The following is a 19,659-nucleotide window of genomic DNA, read 5'->3' as shown; positions in this document are numbered from 1 at the left end:
AATACCACCCAACATATAACATTGAGAGATCGGGCCTTCTCTACAGCAGGTTCACCACTGTGGAACTCAATCCCCTTAGAATTACGACAGGAACCATGTCTTCCAACCTTCAGGAAGAGACTTAAAACATGGCTATTCTTGAAAGCATTTCCGGACCCTTAATGATTCTCTTCCAACAAATGCAACATCTTCTATTAATCGGAACCAGACACTACCAACCATTCAATACAACGTTATATTTCTTGTTAAACTTTATCTTTCCTCTCACTCTACTCCCAGTTAGAATAACCCCTGTTTTATTGTAACTTATTTTTCTATGCACTTGTTATAATTTGTAATGTATACTCTTATGTTTTAGTTATGTTCGTTATAATGTATTGCTCACCCCTTGTTTTATGTAAACCGACATGATACGAACTTCCGTGAATGCCGGTATAGAAAAACACAAATAAATAAAATAAAAAATAAATTAAATAGTCCTGCACTGACCCTGAAAAAAGGAGTCTAAATTCCTAGGCACTAATGATAAGTAGTTTCAGTCGGCCACTCTATAATCTAGTATTGTAATTAAACAGTTACAGATGGTACAGTAAATTTACAACCTCTTTCAAAAGTTAAAGGAAGCTAACCAAAAATGTGGAGCAACAGGTTCAAAATAGATTTACTACTCTTCTTGTCAAAGCAGAAGAATGTATGAAATATATGATAAAATCAGTCTGATTAATTTCATCCAGCTTCAAGAACTTTGGCTTTAGTTTAGGAACAAGGAGACTTGCCTGTTTGAAAAGATCAGGTCTCAGAGGATGTGCATTTTAAGCTGGCCAATGTTGTGGTGACAATTTGGTAACAAAATAAAAGAAGCAGTGAATGCCATAAAGTGTGGTGGTCCGCAACCTTAACTACAGCAACTACAGTCCATTCAAAGGTGATATTAGCAATAATCTTATAAGAAGCAATATTACTATCCTCAAAAGAGATATCTTCCTTTCTCCTTTTATAGACAGTATACTCTGCCACAGCAACATCAACAGTCTCGAAAATTACCACCATTTAGGTTGAGAGTTAGAGACGAACTCCAGCAGTCTCAGCATTTGCCTCAAAAACCTAAACCAAATTTTTGACTACCAGTTCCCCAGTCATTTCTGATCATTTGAAAACCTTCCAGTAAGGAGAAATCTTCATTGTATTTCTTCCCCAATAGTCAGTCGTCATATCTGATAGTTGGGTGCTCAAGAGAATTTGCAAGGGTTATTGTCTAATTTTATTCTCTCCTACTCTAACACTTCCATAGCCTCATCATTCTTCTCCACATCAGCTCCTGATTCTCAAAGAACTACTAAATTCCCTATTAGCTCGAGCTATAGTCAGAAAGAGGAATGGGATTCTATTCCAGATGTTTTCTAATTCTGAAAAAATCAGGATGTCTTCGCCCTGTACTCAGAAATTTAAACTCTTATCTCAAAAAAAGAAAAATTCAAGATGAATCTCCTGAGCACTATCTTTCCTCATCTGAGGGTTGAGGACTTGCTTGACAACTCTGAACCTCAAGGATGCTTACACCCTGTACTTAACACAAGTTACACAGGAAATATCTGAGTTTTTGCCTGGAGAGCCATCATTTCTAATATAGAGTCTGTCTTTTTGGTCTTGCAGCAGCTCCCAGAGTTTTAACCAAGAACTTGGCATTGCTAACTGCCCATCTCAATAAAAACAATGTTCTAGTCTTCTCTTACCTAGATGACTGACTAACATTGAGCAAATTCTACAAGGAATCCAAGAAAGACATATCTTATGTTCTCAAAACATTGCAATCCCTGAGAATTATAGTGAATTTTAAGAAGTCTCATTTAATCGCATCACACACATCAAGCTAGAATTCATAGGAGCACTGTTGAACACAGAGGAAGGAAAGGCTTTTCTTTCAACACAAAGGATGAGCAAATTGATAAAGAGAGTGCAGATATTTCATGAGGATGTTAGAGCACATAGCAGCTACGGTGCACATCGCTCCTTTCATGTGTTTGAACATGAAGGAAGCATAATGGCACCTCAGATTTCGTTGGAACCAGCATTCTCACCTAGTGTCCCATAAGATACATTTCTCCAAGCCTTTCACTCAGTCCTTTCAGTAGTGGACTCAACCTTCACACCTACATTGTGATCAAATCTTCCATCATCCACAAATAAAACTAATTTTAACTACAGCTGGACCTAATCAGGATTGGGGAGCCTATTTCAATGCTGTGCTCTCAAGGCACTTGGACATCTTGAGAAGCCAATCTCCACATTAATCTCTTGTAACTCAGCCATATTCAAAGCACTACTGGTTTTCTAACCATGGATAAAGCAATCAGTGGTTCATATCCAGACAGACAATCAAGTAGCGATGTTCAGCATAAACAAGAAAAGGCTTTTCCAAACTATGCAGACAAGCTGTCGTTTATCCTCTGGTGAAAAACGATATTTCAGCATATTCCTTGAGTCATTGCCTTCAATAAATAAATTTTTAAAAATATCCTTATGAATGATCTCTCCACCCCAACACCTGTTTCATTCCTGGGGAACTTTGTACATAGACCTCTTTGTGTCTTCTTGTAACCACAAACTACCTTTTTATTCCTCCAGAGACCAGCACACGACTCCCTAGCATTGGATATATTTGTGATTCCGTAGAGCAAAACAATGTATGCATTCCCTCTATTTCTTGCCATATTGAGAATGTTTCTCAAGTTAAGAAAAGACAAAGGAACAATAATTGTCATAGCTCCTTTGTGGCTTTGATGGGTCTAGTGTCTGTGGCTGCACCAATTCAACTTCAAATATTTCCAAATCTTCTGACTCAGTATAATAGGGCCCTTCACCCAAACCCTTCAGTCTTTAGAACTCACATCATAGATATTAAGAGCAGATTAGTTCTGGCCATGCTTTTTCCTACTGAAGGTAAAGCAAGTTATCTTGGTAGCAAAACAACTTTCTCCCAGGCATTCTTACTATTTTAAATGGAAAACGTTTCTTTCTGGTGTACCTCTCATAATAAGGACACTTTAAGCTGCCTAACTCCCTTAATTCTCCAAGATCATCATCTTTCTAATTCTGGAGTAAATTCAAACTTTGGAGTTTGAGTGCTTTAGCTGCATATCATCAGCATTTGCAAGGTTTACCCATATATCATCCTTTTGTATCAAAATTTATCAAAAGCCTTTATCATGATCTACAATTAAGATACCATCTGCCCACTGGGACCTAAATGTGGGTCTTTCCCAATTAATGAGATCTCCATTTGAACCTTCAACGATTGTAGATATTTCTAACTTGGAAACTATTATTTCTCATATCGGTAACTTAGCACAAAAAGTATGTGAATGTCAAATTTTAATGACTTATGTGTCCTATATGCAGATTTTTAAAACATTGAATTCAACTTAAATAACTCCATTTAAATCACTCTCAAAACCTCATTCCTCTTGATCCAAACAGTCTCTTCATACCCTGGACTGCATAGGAACCCTGTTTACTTGGACAGAATAAAACCCTTCAGGAAATTTCCACAGTTATTTGTATTGTATGACACAGTCAAACAAGGCCTTCCAGTCAAGAAACAAATTTTATCTAGTTGGCTATTTTGGTGTATTTCTTTCTACATCTCTAATATTGGACTCATCTTCCACAAGGTCAGAGCTCATCAAATACGAGTAACTGCAACTTCAGCAACATTTCTTCACTCAGCATCAATTCAAGACACATACAAAGCAGTCACTTGGTTTTCCATACACACTTTTACCAAGCATTTCTGCCTAGACCAAGATTCTCACACCAGTGTTGTCCCTGGAAGGCCTCCTGCCACCCCAAAAGGACTGACCCCAGTACTGAGATCTTCCCGTGGACTGCCTCTGAGGACCTCCAGATCCCTTAGCTTGGCGAAATCTCTGTACTGGTTTGGATGCACGTTTTGGATGCACTAATCCCCTTATTGTATCGGGTGTTAACCTAGTGCATCCAAAACACGCATCAGCCTGTGCGCTAGGCTCAGCGCACGTATAGCATCAGCCTGTTTGAAAATTATCCTCCCTATGTAAAATAAAATAAATCCTCCATTTGCTTCAGTAAACTTTGAGCAGCAATCTTTGTGTTTAAGCATAATGCAGCCTCTAAACAGATCAGCCCTCTTTAAATACTCAATAATTAATCTTCAGTACCTTGACTAATTATCTAATATTTTGCCCTTTATCTTTGTTAATCTTTAAACTGAGTAACATATTTTCCTGGTGTTGCACGGAACTCCTACTGTTTATTCAGAAAGCATCTTTCTTGAGACTGACATTTGTTTGAGAATGTGTTAACCAGATAACATTTATGTACTGCATTGAACTGCTTTAATCAGAGAACAAATATTACAGGTAAGTAATTTGACTTTCACTATACTGTATTAACCCAGTATAAATCAGATTGTGATAATTTAGAGACTCTAATATAATTGTTGCAGTATGGAATTATAAAATGACACTGAATAGAGTTAGGAATGGCAATTTTCGATGGCATTTCCGTGGGTAAAACTATGTGTTACCCTCAGAAGAAGCCCGTCCAATATGCAGATAAACTCACACGTACAGCTTGTTCACTTGTAAATTTACCCAGACTGAGTGGAGGCATTCTCAGGGGCAGAGTTTGGGAGAGGTATAAATTTGGGCATGAAATTCTGCATTTTCAGTGGTTTATAAGGAAATTTTCCTTGAAAAATGTCTGTGCTCATAATAGCAGGTATAATTATGTGTAAGTAAATTTTGCAAGATAATTTTCAAAGCAGACTTATGTGCAAGTCTGATTTGAATATTGTTCTAACTTGTATATGTTTTTCTTGCCTAGTTTAGGTGGACTGTTATAAAAGTTCCCCCAGTATTTATAAACAAGTGTTAAATCTGAAATACATTTATAGAATAAAAAAGCTGATAGTTATGTGGGAATTTGTCTCATATTGGTAAGCCATCTGATGTTGAGGGTTTTTCTTTTTAATTTAGGTTCAATATTAAAAATTGTGTGTAATTGCAAGAAATATTTTTGGGTGGGAGAGAGGAAGGGGGAGCGTGTGTGTGTAATAATTCTATTGTTTTGCACACAGTTGTTTTAAATTACGCACTATATGATTTGAAAAGTGAGGCATGATTTTAGAGCTCTAACTAGACTGCGTGAACTATCGGCTTGACTGTTTCTTGGTCCTATTTCTGAGATCTATCTTTTCTGTATTGTATTTCTTAAGTTTTAACAGTTATTATCCATTTGATAGCCATGCTTCATTTAAATAAGCTTCCATGCCTCTGGTCATTCTTCATTTGTGTTTAAGCTATATTTGTCAGTGTGATGTCTGCCTAGGATTCTTATAAATTTATGGTGGTACAAGTTGCTAAGTAACAAGTGCTTTGAAAAACTTCTAATTTTTTTCTAAAATTAAAATATGAATCAGAATGAAAATAAAGAATCTTCATTTTTTTTAATTGACTCTATCCTAGTTTTGAAAATATCATTTGGGGACGGCTTTTAGGTTTTACTTAGTTTTACGTCAGATGGTCTGTTAGGAACTGTTTGGAATATAGGGCTTAATGAATAAGGTATTCATTCCTCAGTACTTAATTTTTCAAGAATGTTTGTTACTTGTGTTCCTATTTAAAAAATATGGTGAAAATGAACAGAGTTAATTGTTAACTTAAACAGTAATCTTTGGAAAGAATATTTACATACTATTGAACTTATATGTGACGTTTAGGAGTGGAATTTTCATACAAAGCAATTGTGGGTCATAGTGGCAGAATATTTCATGCTCATGGGATGATAATACTGATAAGTAATGTTTTTTCTGCTTTTGAAACAGGATAAAGATGAGACAGAGACAGCTAGGCAAGCACAAGCATCTGATATGCATGAGCATGGGGAAGTTAACAGAAGAAACAGATCTGATAATTCTGATCAGGAGGAAGATGAGGAAAGTGAACATCATCCTGTATCTATAAGTAAGTTGCTTATCTTAGAAAAACATTGCAACAACCACCTCATGGAAATCAGCTTACCAATATTAAAAATAGATACCAGTTGTCTCCTTGAATGAATATCAATCAAATGCAGTGCTAAGCTTCAGTTATAAAAGTATTTTATCCCAGGACAAGCAGGATGCTAGTCCTCACATATGGGTGATGTCTCTGACTGAGCCCTATTGCGGGAAAACTTTGTCAAAGTTTCTAGAAACTTTTGACTGGCCCTGTGAGGCCAGTGAGCATGCCCAGCATGCCATGATATTCTCTGCCACAGGGATCTCTCTCTAGTCTTAGTTTTTCCGCGCTGCTGTAAGCATCGCGGAGCAAGGAGCCTTGTGAGTTTTCCTCACAATATATCTGACTGAAAAGTCAACAATTTCTCAAAAAATTTTCTCCCATAAGGGATCTCTCTCAGTTTTCCACCGGCCAGTGAGTAAACACAGTCTCGTTTTTACTTTTAGTAAAAACTTTCTCTCTTTCTCTTCCCCTTTTTCTTCGACGGCTGTCGACAGAAAATGGCTTCCGGATTTAAAAAATGTCCGGTTTGTAATAGGTCAATGTCCATAACAGATCCACACCTAGAGTGTGTTCTCTGTTTGGGAGATAAACATGATGATTCATCTTGCCCTCAATGTGCAGAGATGACTCCCAAAGGAAGAAAACTTCGACAGGAGAAGATAGAACATCTCTTTCACCTTCAGCTCCTTCCTTCTCCTTCAACATCAATGAATTTGTCCCCGGTGGGGCTTACAAAGCGAATTTTATTGAAAAAACGTCATCTGGAGGGATCGGGAGATCATCCATCGCCATTGACTTTGATGGCATCGATAAGGTCTGTAGTCGAACATCAACCAAAACATCGCCACAGACATCGACACACATCGACTCCAGCGATGCCCCTCTCCCCGGAGGAACCGACCGCTAAACGGCAAAAACCTTAGGAAACTCTGCTACCTTTGGCGCCAGGGCCTATACCTACATCGGTCGAACCTCCACAGGGATCTGCGGACGTGATATCGATGCCTACACTGCCACAGAGTACAGCTGCTCTGACTACACTAGCTGTCTCGCAGGAATTGTCAGATTTTATCAGACAAGCGGTGCTCCAGGCCCTTAAAGAACACACACCTACTCCAGTGCCGTAACTGATGCCGGTACCTTTACCGAAGCCGGTAACTATGCCGATGATTCAGTCTATGCCGTTACCTACAGCGATTCCATTTAAGGTGATGCCGGCACGACCACCGAAGATTCCGGCGCCGTCACCATCGATGCCAATCTCACCCGGGACATCCAGATCTGGCACTCTACCAACTTCTAATGAAGAGATTCGATGAGGTGGTCGGTGCTCTTCCTCCCAAACCTAGGAAAGAATACCTGGAGGACTCACCCTTGGAAGATCCACAACCAGGTCGTTTAGGGATTCCTAGACCGCCTAGAACTTCCACAATTTCTCAACCTGGAAAGGATCCAAATGATACTTGGAGTGATACACACTCAGATACTTCATCTGAAGCTTTCATGTCTGATCCTTCACCACCAGATCCAAGGAAAAAATCTCCACCCGAAGATTTCTCATTCACAACCTTTATCCAGGAAATGGCTGACACCATCCCGTTCACCTTGGTCACAGAGCAGGACATAAGGCAGCAAACATTGGAGGTTCTTCAATTTGTATACCCTCCAAAACAAGTGGTAGCTATACCAGTCCATGATGTCCTTCTGCAATTACAACATCGGATTTGGGAACATCCATGCTCAGTGCCAACTGTTAACAAAAGAATGGACACTACATATTTGGTGCAGTCTGCTCCTGGCTACCAAAAATCACAGCTTCCTTACCAGTCAGTAGTGGTAGAGTCTGCGCAGAAGACGTCCAAGAGAATTAGACCACATTCCTCAAATCCCCCAGGAAAAGATCACAGATTTTTAGATTCTCTGGGATGTAAAGTCTATCAAGGGGCCATGTTGAATTCTAGGATATCTTCATATCAATTATACATGACCCAGTACCAAAGAAATTTGTGGAAGCAAATGCAGGACTTTGTTCCATCACTTCCATCACAACTTCCATACCCCACCTGCAAAAACATTGCTAAGGAAGCGCGCCCTTTCCACAGCTGGTTCTTCTCCTTGGAATTCGCTCCCTCCGGACCTCGGCCAAGAACCCTGCCCCCGGGTATTCAAAAAGAAACTCAAAACATGGCTTATCCCAGGACAAGCAGGATGCTAGTCCTCACATATGGGTGACATCAGTAATGGAGCCCTATGTACCGAAAACTTCTGTAAAAGTTTCTATGAAATTTTTGACTGACACCAGAGTGCCTACTGAGCATGCCCAGCATGCCATGATATTCCCTACCACAAGGGTCTCCCTTCAGTCTTCTTTTTTCCGCGAAGCAGTTAGCCTCGCGGTCGTTAGGAGCCCTGTGGAATTCTCCACAACTTGTACTATACGGAAAAGTTAAAAAACTTCAAACCGCAAAGGGTCTCCCCTTAGTACCACCAATCGCGGTAAGTTTTTTCCGTTTTCGCGGTTCCGTTCCGCTTTTTTCAAAATTTTTTGTCCTGAGTCATCGGTCGTCGACGGCTGTCCGGCCCCAAAATGGCTTCAGGCTTCAAGAAGTGTCCCAAATGCACCAGGAACATGTCCATTACGGACCCTCACCAGGACTGTGTCCTCTGTCTCGGTGAAGGGCATGATGTAAAAACTTGTTCCTTGTGTGCCACGATGACCTCAAAGGGACGACGTCTACGACTGGAGAAAATGGAACAATTGTTTAAAATACAACTTATATCAGCTCCATCCACCTCAACACAATCGTCTCCGGCTGGGTCGATTCGGAAAGTCGTGTTCAAAAAACGTCTACCAAGTGAGTCGGGAGACGCTCCCCTTTCCTCCCCCTCACCATCGTCCAGGGCGTCGACATCGGGCAGTGAAAAAGCCCGCGAAAAAGACAACCATCGGCATCGTAGGCCGCATGCGGCATCCACTGCCTCGATACCCGGCGAGCCATCGACAGAGGGCGGTACACCGATTAAGAAACCTCGGCTCCAGGGACAGGCTTCAGAGCCATCGACAGGGCAATCCCCGCCGATTCCGGCGCAGGGAACCGTGCCTCCTCAGGGCTCTGAGGAGGTACCGGCATCGCCGCCACCACCTCCCCCCATGGGTGCTCTGTTCTCACCATCCATGCGGGCGGAACTTGATGTATATATACGTCAAGCGGTCAGAGACGCTTTCATCGAGGCGATGCCACAACCTCAGCCATCTACACCAGCGATGCCCTCGACACCGATCCCGATGACATCCCCGGTTCCAACGCCGGTGCCCTCGATGCCGATTCCACCGCAACCATCGATGCCGTCGATGCCGATACCGCAGGTTCCGGCGTCTGCACCAACGATGCCGTCGATTCCTTCTCGGCCACCAGCACCGATGCCACCATCGATGACAGTTCAGGAATCCTCCATTTTTCAACCACTAATGGATAAATTGGATTCTCTGATTCAAGCTTTTTCTGCATCACCTCAGGATTTCGATTCGGATCCACATCAAGAACCTCTGCCTGGTCCATCAGGAGTTATTCCGCCTGTCAGACCACGTATACCACGGTCTGAGGTCCCATTTAAGCCACTTAGGCCATCTGGACATCCACTGGATACTGGTACAGACTCAGAAAATGATCTATCTTCTGAAGAAGATATCCTCTCTGAGCCTTCACCACCAGAGGACAGAAGGAAATCACCACCAGAAGATCTTTCCTTCTCTAATTTCATAAAGGAGATGTCTGACACTATTCCATTCTCGCTCCTGTCAGAGATAGATACTAGGCAGAAGACCTTGGAGGTCCTTCAGTTCGTGGATCCTCCTAAAGAAATACTAGCCATTCCAGTGCACGAAGTCCTGCAAGAGCTAATGTACCGGATGTGGGAGCACCCTGGCTCTGTGGCAGCAGTTAATAAACGAGCTGATGCCACTTATCTCGTACAACCCATTCCAGGGTTCCAAAGATCTCAATTGCCACACCAATCTGTGGTGGTTGAATCAGCCCAGAAAAAGGCTAAGAGGCTCAAACAACATGCTTCCACACCTCCAGGTAAAGACAGTCATTTCCTTGACAGCTTAGGAAGAAAAATCTTCCAAGGAGCAATGCTGGTTTCACGAATAAACTCATACCAACTATTCATGAACCAGTATCAGCGTGACCTGTGGAAACAGGTAGAAACACTTTCCCAGCAGTTACCAGACCAATTTCAGGACGGTTTCCTTCGCCTCGTGCATAAGGGCCTAGAAGCAGGCAAGCACGAGGTGAGAGCCACTTACGATTCCTTTGAAACAGCCTCCCGGTTATCGGCATCAGGAATCACAGCTAGAAGATGGGCCTGGTTGAAATCATCTGAACTCAGACCAGAGGTACAAGAAAGGTTGGCAGACCTACCTTGTCTAGGGGAAAACCTTTTTGGAGACAAGGTCAAAGAGGCAGTGGCAACCATAAAGGACCACACGGAAACCCTGAAACAGTTGTCTCAACTTCCTCAAGAGACACATCAACCTTCTAGGAGGCCTCCTAGAAGAGAAGTCAGGAAACCTTACTATCGCCCTCGACGATACTATCCTCCTGCTACCAGGGCCAGACAGCAACGCCCTATTCAGCGTTCCCAACCTTGACAGAGGCCTGCTAGGCCCCAGCAGCCTGCGCCTACTGCATCCACATCAGGCTTTTGAAATCCAGCCAGAGAACAGAATCCATTCCCAAAATCCTCTTCCACACTTACCGGTCGGAGGTCGAATATCTTATTACCATCAAACTTGGGCCTCCATCACAACAGACCAATGGGTACTCTCAATTACAGCTCAAGGGTACCGCTTGGATTTCCTCACTGTACCAAACGAAAATCCTCCTCTTTCATCTTGGACAGTGTCTCATCACTCCACAATTCTACAAGCAGAATTATCCACCCTTCTGAATGCCAGGGCCATAGAAAAAGTTCCCAGGCCTCAGTGGGGCAGAGGATTCTACTCCCGATATTTCCTCATTCCAAAGAAAACCGAGAGCCTACGTCCTATCCTGGACCTCAGAAATCTCAACAAATTTCTAAAGAAAGAAAAATTCAGGATGGTTTCGTTGTGCACCATGCTACCTCTGCTTCAAAAAGGGGATTGGCTCTGCTCTCTGGATCTTCAAGACGCTTACGCTCACATTCCCATCTTTCCTCCTCATCGACAGTACCTGCGATTTTTGGTGGAAGGTCAACACTTCCAATACCGAGTACTACCATTTGGCCTAGCCTCAGCACCTCGAGTGTTCACAAAGTGCCTTGCAGTAGCGGTGGCACATCTTCACAAACAAAGAGTGCATGTATTTCCATACTTGGACGACTGGCTCATCAGAAGTCAAACACAAAGCAGAGCTCTCACTTCTCTCCAGCTCACAATAAAGTTGCTTCACTCCTTGGGTTTTCTCATCAACTACGAGAAATCCCATCTCACACCATCTCACCAGTTGCAGTTCATAGGTGCAGATCTCAACACCATCACAGCAAAAGCTTTTCTTCCAAGAGACCGTGCTCAAGCGCTCGTTCTCCTAGCGCACTCTATTCGCAATCAGTCTCGAGTTACAGCTCATCAGTGCCTCACCCTACTCGGACACATGGCCTCAACAGTTCATGTCACTCCCATGGCCAGACTGACCATGCGACTAATGCAATGGACACTCAAATCTCAATGGATTCAAGCCATTCAACCATTGTCCACTCCCATTCAGATAACACAAGATCTGAGATCTTCCCTTCTCTGGTGGACATCAATGATCAACTTGCTAAAAGGCCTACCTTTCCAGCAACCAGTTCCACAAGTGACTTTAACTACAGATGCGTCCACCTTGGGTTGGGGAGCGCACATTGCTCATCTAAAGACGCAAGGCACGTGGACAAAGCAAGAAGCCTCCTTTCAAATAAACTTTCTGGAGCTTCGAGCTATACGCTATGCACTACATGCGTTCAAGGACTGCCTTTCACACAAAACTGTTCTGATCCAAACGGACAACACGGTAGCCATGTGGTACATCAACAAGCAAGGGGGAACAGGTTCCTACCTCCTTTGTCAAGAAGCAGCTCAAATTTGGGACTGGGCCCTAGCACACTCAATTCTACTACGGGCCACCTACCTAGCAGGCATCCACAACACAGTAGCGGATCGCCTCAGCCGTCACTTCCAACCACACGAGTGGTCTCTAGACCCAATGCTAGCAACCAAGATATTTCAACGCTGGGGTCAACCAACAAAAGATCTCTTTGCATCCCATCTGAACTACAAAGTGAACAATTACTGCTCTCTCCTCTGGCAGCAGAACAGCCTACCAAGGGACGCCTTTGCTCGCCATTGGAACTCAGGCCTATTATACGCGTATCCACCGATACCGCTCATAACCAAAACTCTAGTGAAGCTACAACAGGACAAAAAGGGTCTATGATACTCATAGCCCCATATTGGCCTCATCAAGTATGGTTTCCCACACTTCTAGACCTCTCAATCAGGGATCCCATTCGCCTGGGTGTAGCTCCCACTCTCATAACTCAGGAACAGGGTCAGCTGCGCCATCCCAACCTTCAATCTCTATCCCTGACAGCATGGATGTTGAAAGCTTGATCTTACAACCACTCAACCTTCCAACCACTATATCTCAAGTGCTGATAGCCTCACGTAAACCTTCCACTAGAAAGAATTATTCCTACAAATGGAAACGGTTTACATTGTGGTGCACTCAGAAAGATTTAGATCCTTTCAGTTGCCCCACTACCTCACTACTAGATTACCTTTACCATCTCTCAGACTCTGGTCTTAAGACATCATCTGTAAGGGTACACTTAAGTGCAATCTCAGCTTACCATAACAAGCTGGGAGATGCATCTATCTCCACACAGCCTCTCATCAATAAATTCATGAGAGGCCTAACTCACATTAAACCTCCGGTTCATTCCCCAAGCATACAATGGGACCTGAACGTAGTATTAACTAGGCTTATGCGTTCTCCATTTGAACCCATAAATACCTGTGACCTAAAATACCTTACTTGGAAAACAGTATTTCTCATAGCCGTTACATCAGCTAGAAGGGTCAGCGAACTTCAAGCGCTAGTCACATACGAACCTTTTACAAAGTTCCTACATGACAGGGTAGTCCTCCGTACACATCCAAACTTCCTTCCTAAGGTTGTCACGGAATTTCACTTGAACCAATCAATAGTTTTACCAACATTCTTTCCTAGGCCTCATTCCCATCAGGTGAAAGACTGATGGGAATGAGGGATTGGACTGTAAACTGATAGAATGAGAGATTGGACTGTAAACGTGCGTTATCCTTCTATTTAAACCGCACAACAGCCCAAAGGAAATCCAGTCAGCTGTTTGTATCCTATGATCCAAACAAACCAGGTAAAGCAGTGGGTAAGCATACTCTGTCAAACTGGCTAGCAGATTGCATACAATTTTGTTATGAAAAAGCAGGCCTTACTCTTCAAGGGCGAGTAAAAGCAATGTCAACCTCAGTAGCACACCTTCGCTCTGTGCCTATTCTAGACATTTGTAAAGCAGCAACATGGAGTTCTCTTCACACTTTTACAGCTCACTACTGTTTAGACAAAGAAGGAAGACAAGATTCAGCCTATGGGCAATCCGTCTTAAAGAACTTGTTTCCAGTATAATCCCAACTCCTTCTACATCCAACCTGCTGTGATCTTCGGCTGACTCATTTCATCAACAATACTTCACTGTTGCTTCACTACAAAATGACTCAGCCTCTAGCTTGCTAATCATCCATATGTGAGGACTAGCATCCTGCTTGTCCTGGGATAAAGCAAAATTGCTTACCTTGTAATAGGTGTTATCCCAGGACAGCAGGATGTAGTCCTCACGAAACCCACCCGCCACCCCGCGGAGTTGGGTCCGATACGTTTTATTATTTTATTTTTGGCTAACGCTACTTGCTACAAAACCAGACTGAAGGGAGACCCTTGTGGTAGGGAATATCATGGCATGCTGGGCATGCTCAGTAGGCACTCTGGTGCCAGTCAAAAGTTTCATAGAAACTTTTACAGAAGTTTTCCGTACATAGGGCTCCATTACTGATGTCACCCATATGCGAGGACTACATCCTGCTGTCCTGGGATAACACCTATTACAAGGTAAGCAATTTTGCTTTTTCAGTCAAGCTTTCTCCGAAGGATAATACTCTCCGAGTCTCCACCTTGCTCCACAAAATGCCCTCGCTAGAGTTTTCCTCCCCCTTTTAGTTCCTTACTGACTTACTAAAGGTCTGACTTTCTTAATGTACTATTATATAATTCCCCCCAACAGGTCCCTCATGATAGGGACTGTACCAGTTTTTCCTTCATCCGATCCAGTGTTTCCCATTTCGTAATGCACTATTATATATACTCCCTTTTATATTTGAATTTGAAACCATGCATAACTGGAGGTTCTCACATTCTAATGTACAGCAAAGTTCTAACTACCATGTCGCAATTTTTATCTTATGGTATTTCATGTTATATTTCTTTTTACCGTTACTCTTATTACTGTATTATTGTAAATAAGTTCCTCTCTGTATTTACGGTTGTTTTTCTCTCTCGCGCTACCTGCATTTCTCTCTTTCCTCTCCTATCTCCCCTACCCTTCTCCCTTTTCTTGCCTGCTCCCATCCCTTGCCCCCTGTTCATTGTAATTCCTCCTTCTTTGAGTTATTTGTAAACCGGCGTGATGTGCCCTACGAACGTCGGTATATTAAAAGCTGTTAAATAAATAAATAAATTACTATTATTGTACTCCATAATATAATTGTACTTCTTGTTTGTTTCTTGTTCCATGTACGACCCCACGGCAACAGTTCAGTTCTATGTAAACTGGTGCGATATGTATCATATACAGGAACATCGGTATCTAAAAGTTAAAAATAAATAAATAACATCAGGAAGCAGCTCAAATGATCATTCATAAAGGGCTAAAAGCAGGCGAACACTAGGTCCGTGCAGCCTATGATGGTTTCGAGACTGCTTCCAGAGTGGCTGCTTCGGGTATAAGTGCCAGACGTTGGGCATGGCTTAAAGCCTCTGACCTCAGGCCTGAAGTCCAGGACAAGTTAGTAGATGTCCCATGTCTTGGTGATAATCTTTTCGGATCTAAGATACAGGATGTAGTTGCTCAATTAAAAGAGCATACAGAGACCCTGAGAAAGCTTTCATCGATCCCGCAGGATCCACCAACGCAGCCAATTCGTAGGTCTCAAAGGAAGGATTCTAGAAGACCTTTCTATAGACAGAGGCGGTATTACCCCCCTACATCTAGGAGCAGCTCTTCTAGTCCGCAACAAAGGGCTCAGCCCAGACAGCCTAGACCCAACTAGGCCACAACCTCCACCACAGACTGGTCCAGCAGCTGGCTTTTGAGGGCATTTCCAGGGAACACAGCCATCTCTCCAATCCTCATCCAGAGCTTCCGGTAGGAGGTCGAGTATCCTCCTTTTACACCCATTAGGTTCAAATAACAACAGACCAATGGGTACTTGCAATAATATCTCGAGGTTACCAACTCAATTTCCTCTCAATTCCAACAGATTCTCCTCCGAGACCTTTTTCTCTCAGCGAAAATCACATAATTCAATTGCAAGTAGAATATCCACCCTTCTGAAAGCCAGGGCTGTAGAGCCAGTGCCCCTGACTCAACAGGGTAGAGCATTCTATTCCCGTTATTTCCTCATTCCAAAGAAAACCGGAGGCCTACGTCCCATCCTAGACCTCAGAAATCTCAACAAATTTCTAAAGAAAGAAAATTCAGGATGGTGTCTCTAGGCACCATGCTTCCACTTCTTCAAACAGGAGATTGGCTTTGTTCTCTAGATCTTCAAGACACTTACACTCACATTCCAATATTCCCTTCTCATCGCAAATATCTGCGCTTCATGGTGGGTCATCGACATTTCCAGTACAGAGTACTACCATTCGGACTTGCCTCTGCTCCCAGAGTATTCACCAAATGTCTGGCAGTAATAGCAGCACACTTACACAAGGAAGGTATCCATGTATTTCCATATCTAGACGGCTGGCTCATCAGAAGTCAATCTCAACAAGGAGCTCTGGCTTCTCTCAGACAAACAATTACTCTACTTCTCTCCATGGGCTTTCTCATCAGTTATCAAAAGTCCCTTCTCACTCCATTTCACCATAGGAGCAAAATTGAACACCGTCCTCTCAAAGGCCCTTTCTACCCGGAGATCGGGCACAGACACTTTCCCTCTTCGCAAACTCGATTTACTCAATGAAACAAGCAACAGCTCATCAGTTTCTAACCTTACTAGGCCACATGGCCTCCACAGTTCATGTCACTCCTATGGTAAGGCTCACCATGAGAGTAACACAATGGACTTTAAGATCAAATGGATCCAAGCCATTCAACCACTATACTCTCCAATTCAAGTAATCCACCAGCTACGTTCATCTCTACTTTGGTGGGCGAACATGGACAATTTGCGCAAGAGTCTACCCTTCCAACAACCAGTCCCACAGATAACTTTAACTACAGATGCGTCCACCTTGGGTTGGGGAGATCACATACACAATCTCCAAACCCAGGGTACTTGGACAAAACTCGAAGCAACATTTCAAATCAATTTCCTGGAACTTCGAGCTATACGTTATGCACTGCATGCGTTCAAGGACTGCCTTTCACACAAGACTGTTCTCATCCAAACGGACAACACAGTAGCCATGTGGTACATCAACAAACAGGGAGGTACGGGCTCGTATCTCCTTTGTCAAGAAGCTGCACAGATTTGGGACTGGGCCCTGACACACTCAATGTTTCTATGGGCCACTTCTCTGGCAGGCATTCACAATGTACTGGCGGATCGACTCAGTCGTCAGTTCCAACCACACAAGTGGTCCCTGGATCCCTTAATAGCGACCAGGATATTTCAACGTTGGGGACAACCAACAATAGACCTCTTTGCGTCACATCTGAATCACAAAGTGGACAGATTCTGTTTTCTACACAAACAGAAAAACCAGCCAGCCAAGGACGCCTTTGCTCGCCCTTGGAACTCAGGCCTTCTATACGCGTATCCTCCGATACCGCTCATAACCAAAACTCTAGTGAAGCTACAACAGGACAAGGAGTCCATGATATTCATAGCCCCATATTGGCCTCGACAAGTATGGTTTCCCACACTTCTAGACCTCTCAATCAGGGATCCCATTCGCCTGGGTGTAGCTCCCACTCTCATAACTCAGGATCAGGGTCGGTTGCGCCATCTCTATTGTCTCAATTCTTGGTGATAAAGTAGCACTGCTTCCAGAGGGCATGTTTTCTCATCAGATCATCTTATGACTGGCTGATCTCAATAATTGAAATCTCAATTTATAACTACTGTTATTTCCTTAATTTTCCTTTCGGATTTTCTTAAAATTGTGTGACTTTGGAAATTTAAGAGTTACGGATACTTATAGAAACATAGAAATGGGTCCAAGATGGGCCACTGCATAGATTGGACGCTCACAACCTCGCTTTGCAGAGATTTCCTTAGTTTTCCCTGTAAATCTTCTATTTTCTTGCCATGCCTCACACAAAGAGGAAGGCAAAAGTGAGAATTTCGTCTACATCGACACCGATTCTAGAAAGACAGCCGCGAATTGACTCGTTGTTAGCGAGACCCATGATACATTCACTGGAGGGAGGAGCCGCGGGGGCACTCGATGGAGAGCAGATGCCAAGACCCCAGGCCGAGGAAACATCTCTTAGCCCCGGCGCACCGATTACCCCGGAGCTACCGTCGAGAATTTTCAATCTGCCCGGAGAAGTGACGGCAGAATGGCTGGAAGAGAAGGTCGTCTCAGTAAAAACTACTACCCCGAGAAATGATTTGGAGCCCGCAAGCACTGCGGGTAAACTGTTCGTTTCGGAGAGCCTGGCTACTCTAGGCTCCAAGGGTATGGAGACCGAGGAACATCTGCAGATTGGAGGAGAAGGGGACCCTGATGGCACAGGGAGAAGCGAAACCATGTTACATATTTTTTGTAATTACCGCTGCTTAAACCTCCAGTAATAACTCTGGACACTATATGGACAGTATTATTATCAATGGATAGGTCTATAAAAGCCCTGATGGGCATACTGAAAGACAATTTACAAAATACTAAGAAGTTAGATTCCAAGATATTGGTATTAGAAAATACAGTGAAAGAGATCCAACAAAAAGTAGAAAAAACTGAAGAAGTACAGCATAATTAATTAATTATGCCTCCTAACAAAACCTCACGCCAACACCGCAACCAAAGAACAAGCATTCTCGATAGCAGGACCCACTATCTGGAACAACTTACCGCCGGACCTAAGACAGGAACCCTGCCTACAAACATTCGGAAAAACTAAAAAACCTGGCTATTTAGCCAAGCTTTCCCTTAATCTTTTCACTTCGGATCTCTACATACTCAAGCCTACCGGACAACTTACATAGCAAAACCCTTTAATCACAAGGGTTATCCCTCTGTCCTTCTCGTTCTTCTATTCCCAAGTTTGATCTCCTTGTTATATGTAACTTTTTTACCTCCTCTAATTATTTTACTGTTAAACGGTTGATAAGAATGTTTACCCCTTGTTCCATGTAAACCGATTTGATATGACACCCGTCATGAAGGTCGTATATAAAAAGAATTAAATAAATAAATAAAATAAATATAATTTGTTCAAATAGAATGGAAAGATTGGAGAATGAACAAAGGAGAGCCAACTTGAGAATAATTAATTTGCCTAGGATAAGAGCAGTATCCCCACGTCACATGTTTAAAAGTTACTTAAAGGATATTTTGAATTTTCCTGAAGAGGGGATACCTGCCATCTCTTAAGATATATTACCTGGATCTAAAGAAAGGAAGGAAGAACAATCACCATAACAACAGGGAAGACAAGTATCATCGTTGAATGTTTCTGCTTTACTGGATTTGACTTTAGATACAGTTATTGATACTAGGGAGACTTTAGTTGTTTCCTTTGTGTTTACTGCAGAGAGAGACACAGTATTGAAATTCTTCCTGCGCAATCAAGAGCGTGGGTTCCATGGACATAGAGTCTGGATATATCCGGATGTAACTAAGGCTACGCAGGAAAAAAGGAGAAAATTTCATCAGATGAGGTCTGAAGTTATATCTAGAGAGGCAAAATTCATTTTACGTTTTCCCTGTAAATGCATAGTGATTTATCAAGTCTCTAGATATATCTTTTTTTGAACCAGCACAATTAAGAGTATACTTAGATTCGCATTCCTGAAAGGAACATCAGGGATTCGGAATTAGAGGGTTAATCATGGGGTACACTCTATGTGGTTAATGTCTTATTAATGAAAATATTTCTTTATAAACTGCTTGTATAATCTTGGACCCCCATATTACTTATTATCAGATATGTATACTGTTACTATGTAAAGTTGTATTAATATCCTATATATCCTATATAAGACTGATGGATATATCTGTTTTTCTTTGAAATGTCAATAAAAATAAAATTAAAAAAAAAAGAAACATAGAAATGACGGCAGAAGAAGACCCTGACCACGCTTAGACTGATACCTGGAACTGACCCTTGCTTT

The 19,659-nt window shown here is 42.5% G+C and overlaps 1 protein-coding gene across 1 annotated transcript in view; it reads left to right on the top strand.

Moving 5' to 3' along the window:
* Positions 1 to 19,659, top strand: part of PCM1 (pericentriolar material 1) — a 1,078,029-nt gene that overhangs the window by 947,049 nt on the left and 111,321 nt on the right. Inside the window, 1 exon segment of the mRNA XM_029604912.1 lies at positions 5,864 to 6,002. Coding sequence (XP_029460772.1) covers positions 5,864 to 6,002 — 139 coding nt within the window.

Source organism: Rhinatrema bivittatum, chromosome 1 (assembly GCF_901001135.1).
Source record: "Rhinatrema bivittatum chromosome 1, aRhiBiv1.1, whole genome shotgun sequence".
NCBI lineage: Eukaryota > Metazoa > Chordata > Amphibia > Gymnophiona > Rhinatrematidae > Rhinatrema > Rhinatrema bivittatum.
Note: the sequence above shows the minus strand (reverse complement) of the source record. Positions and strands in the feature narration are given on the sequence as shown.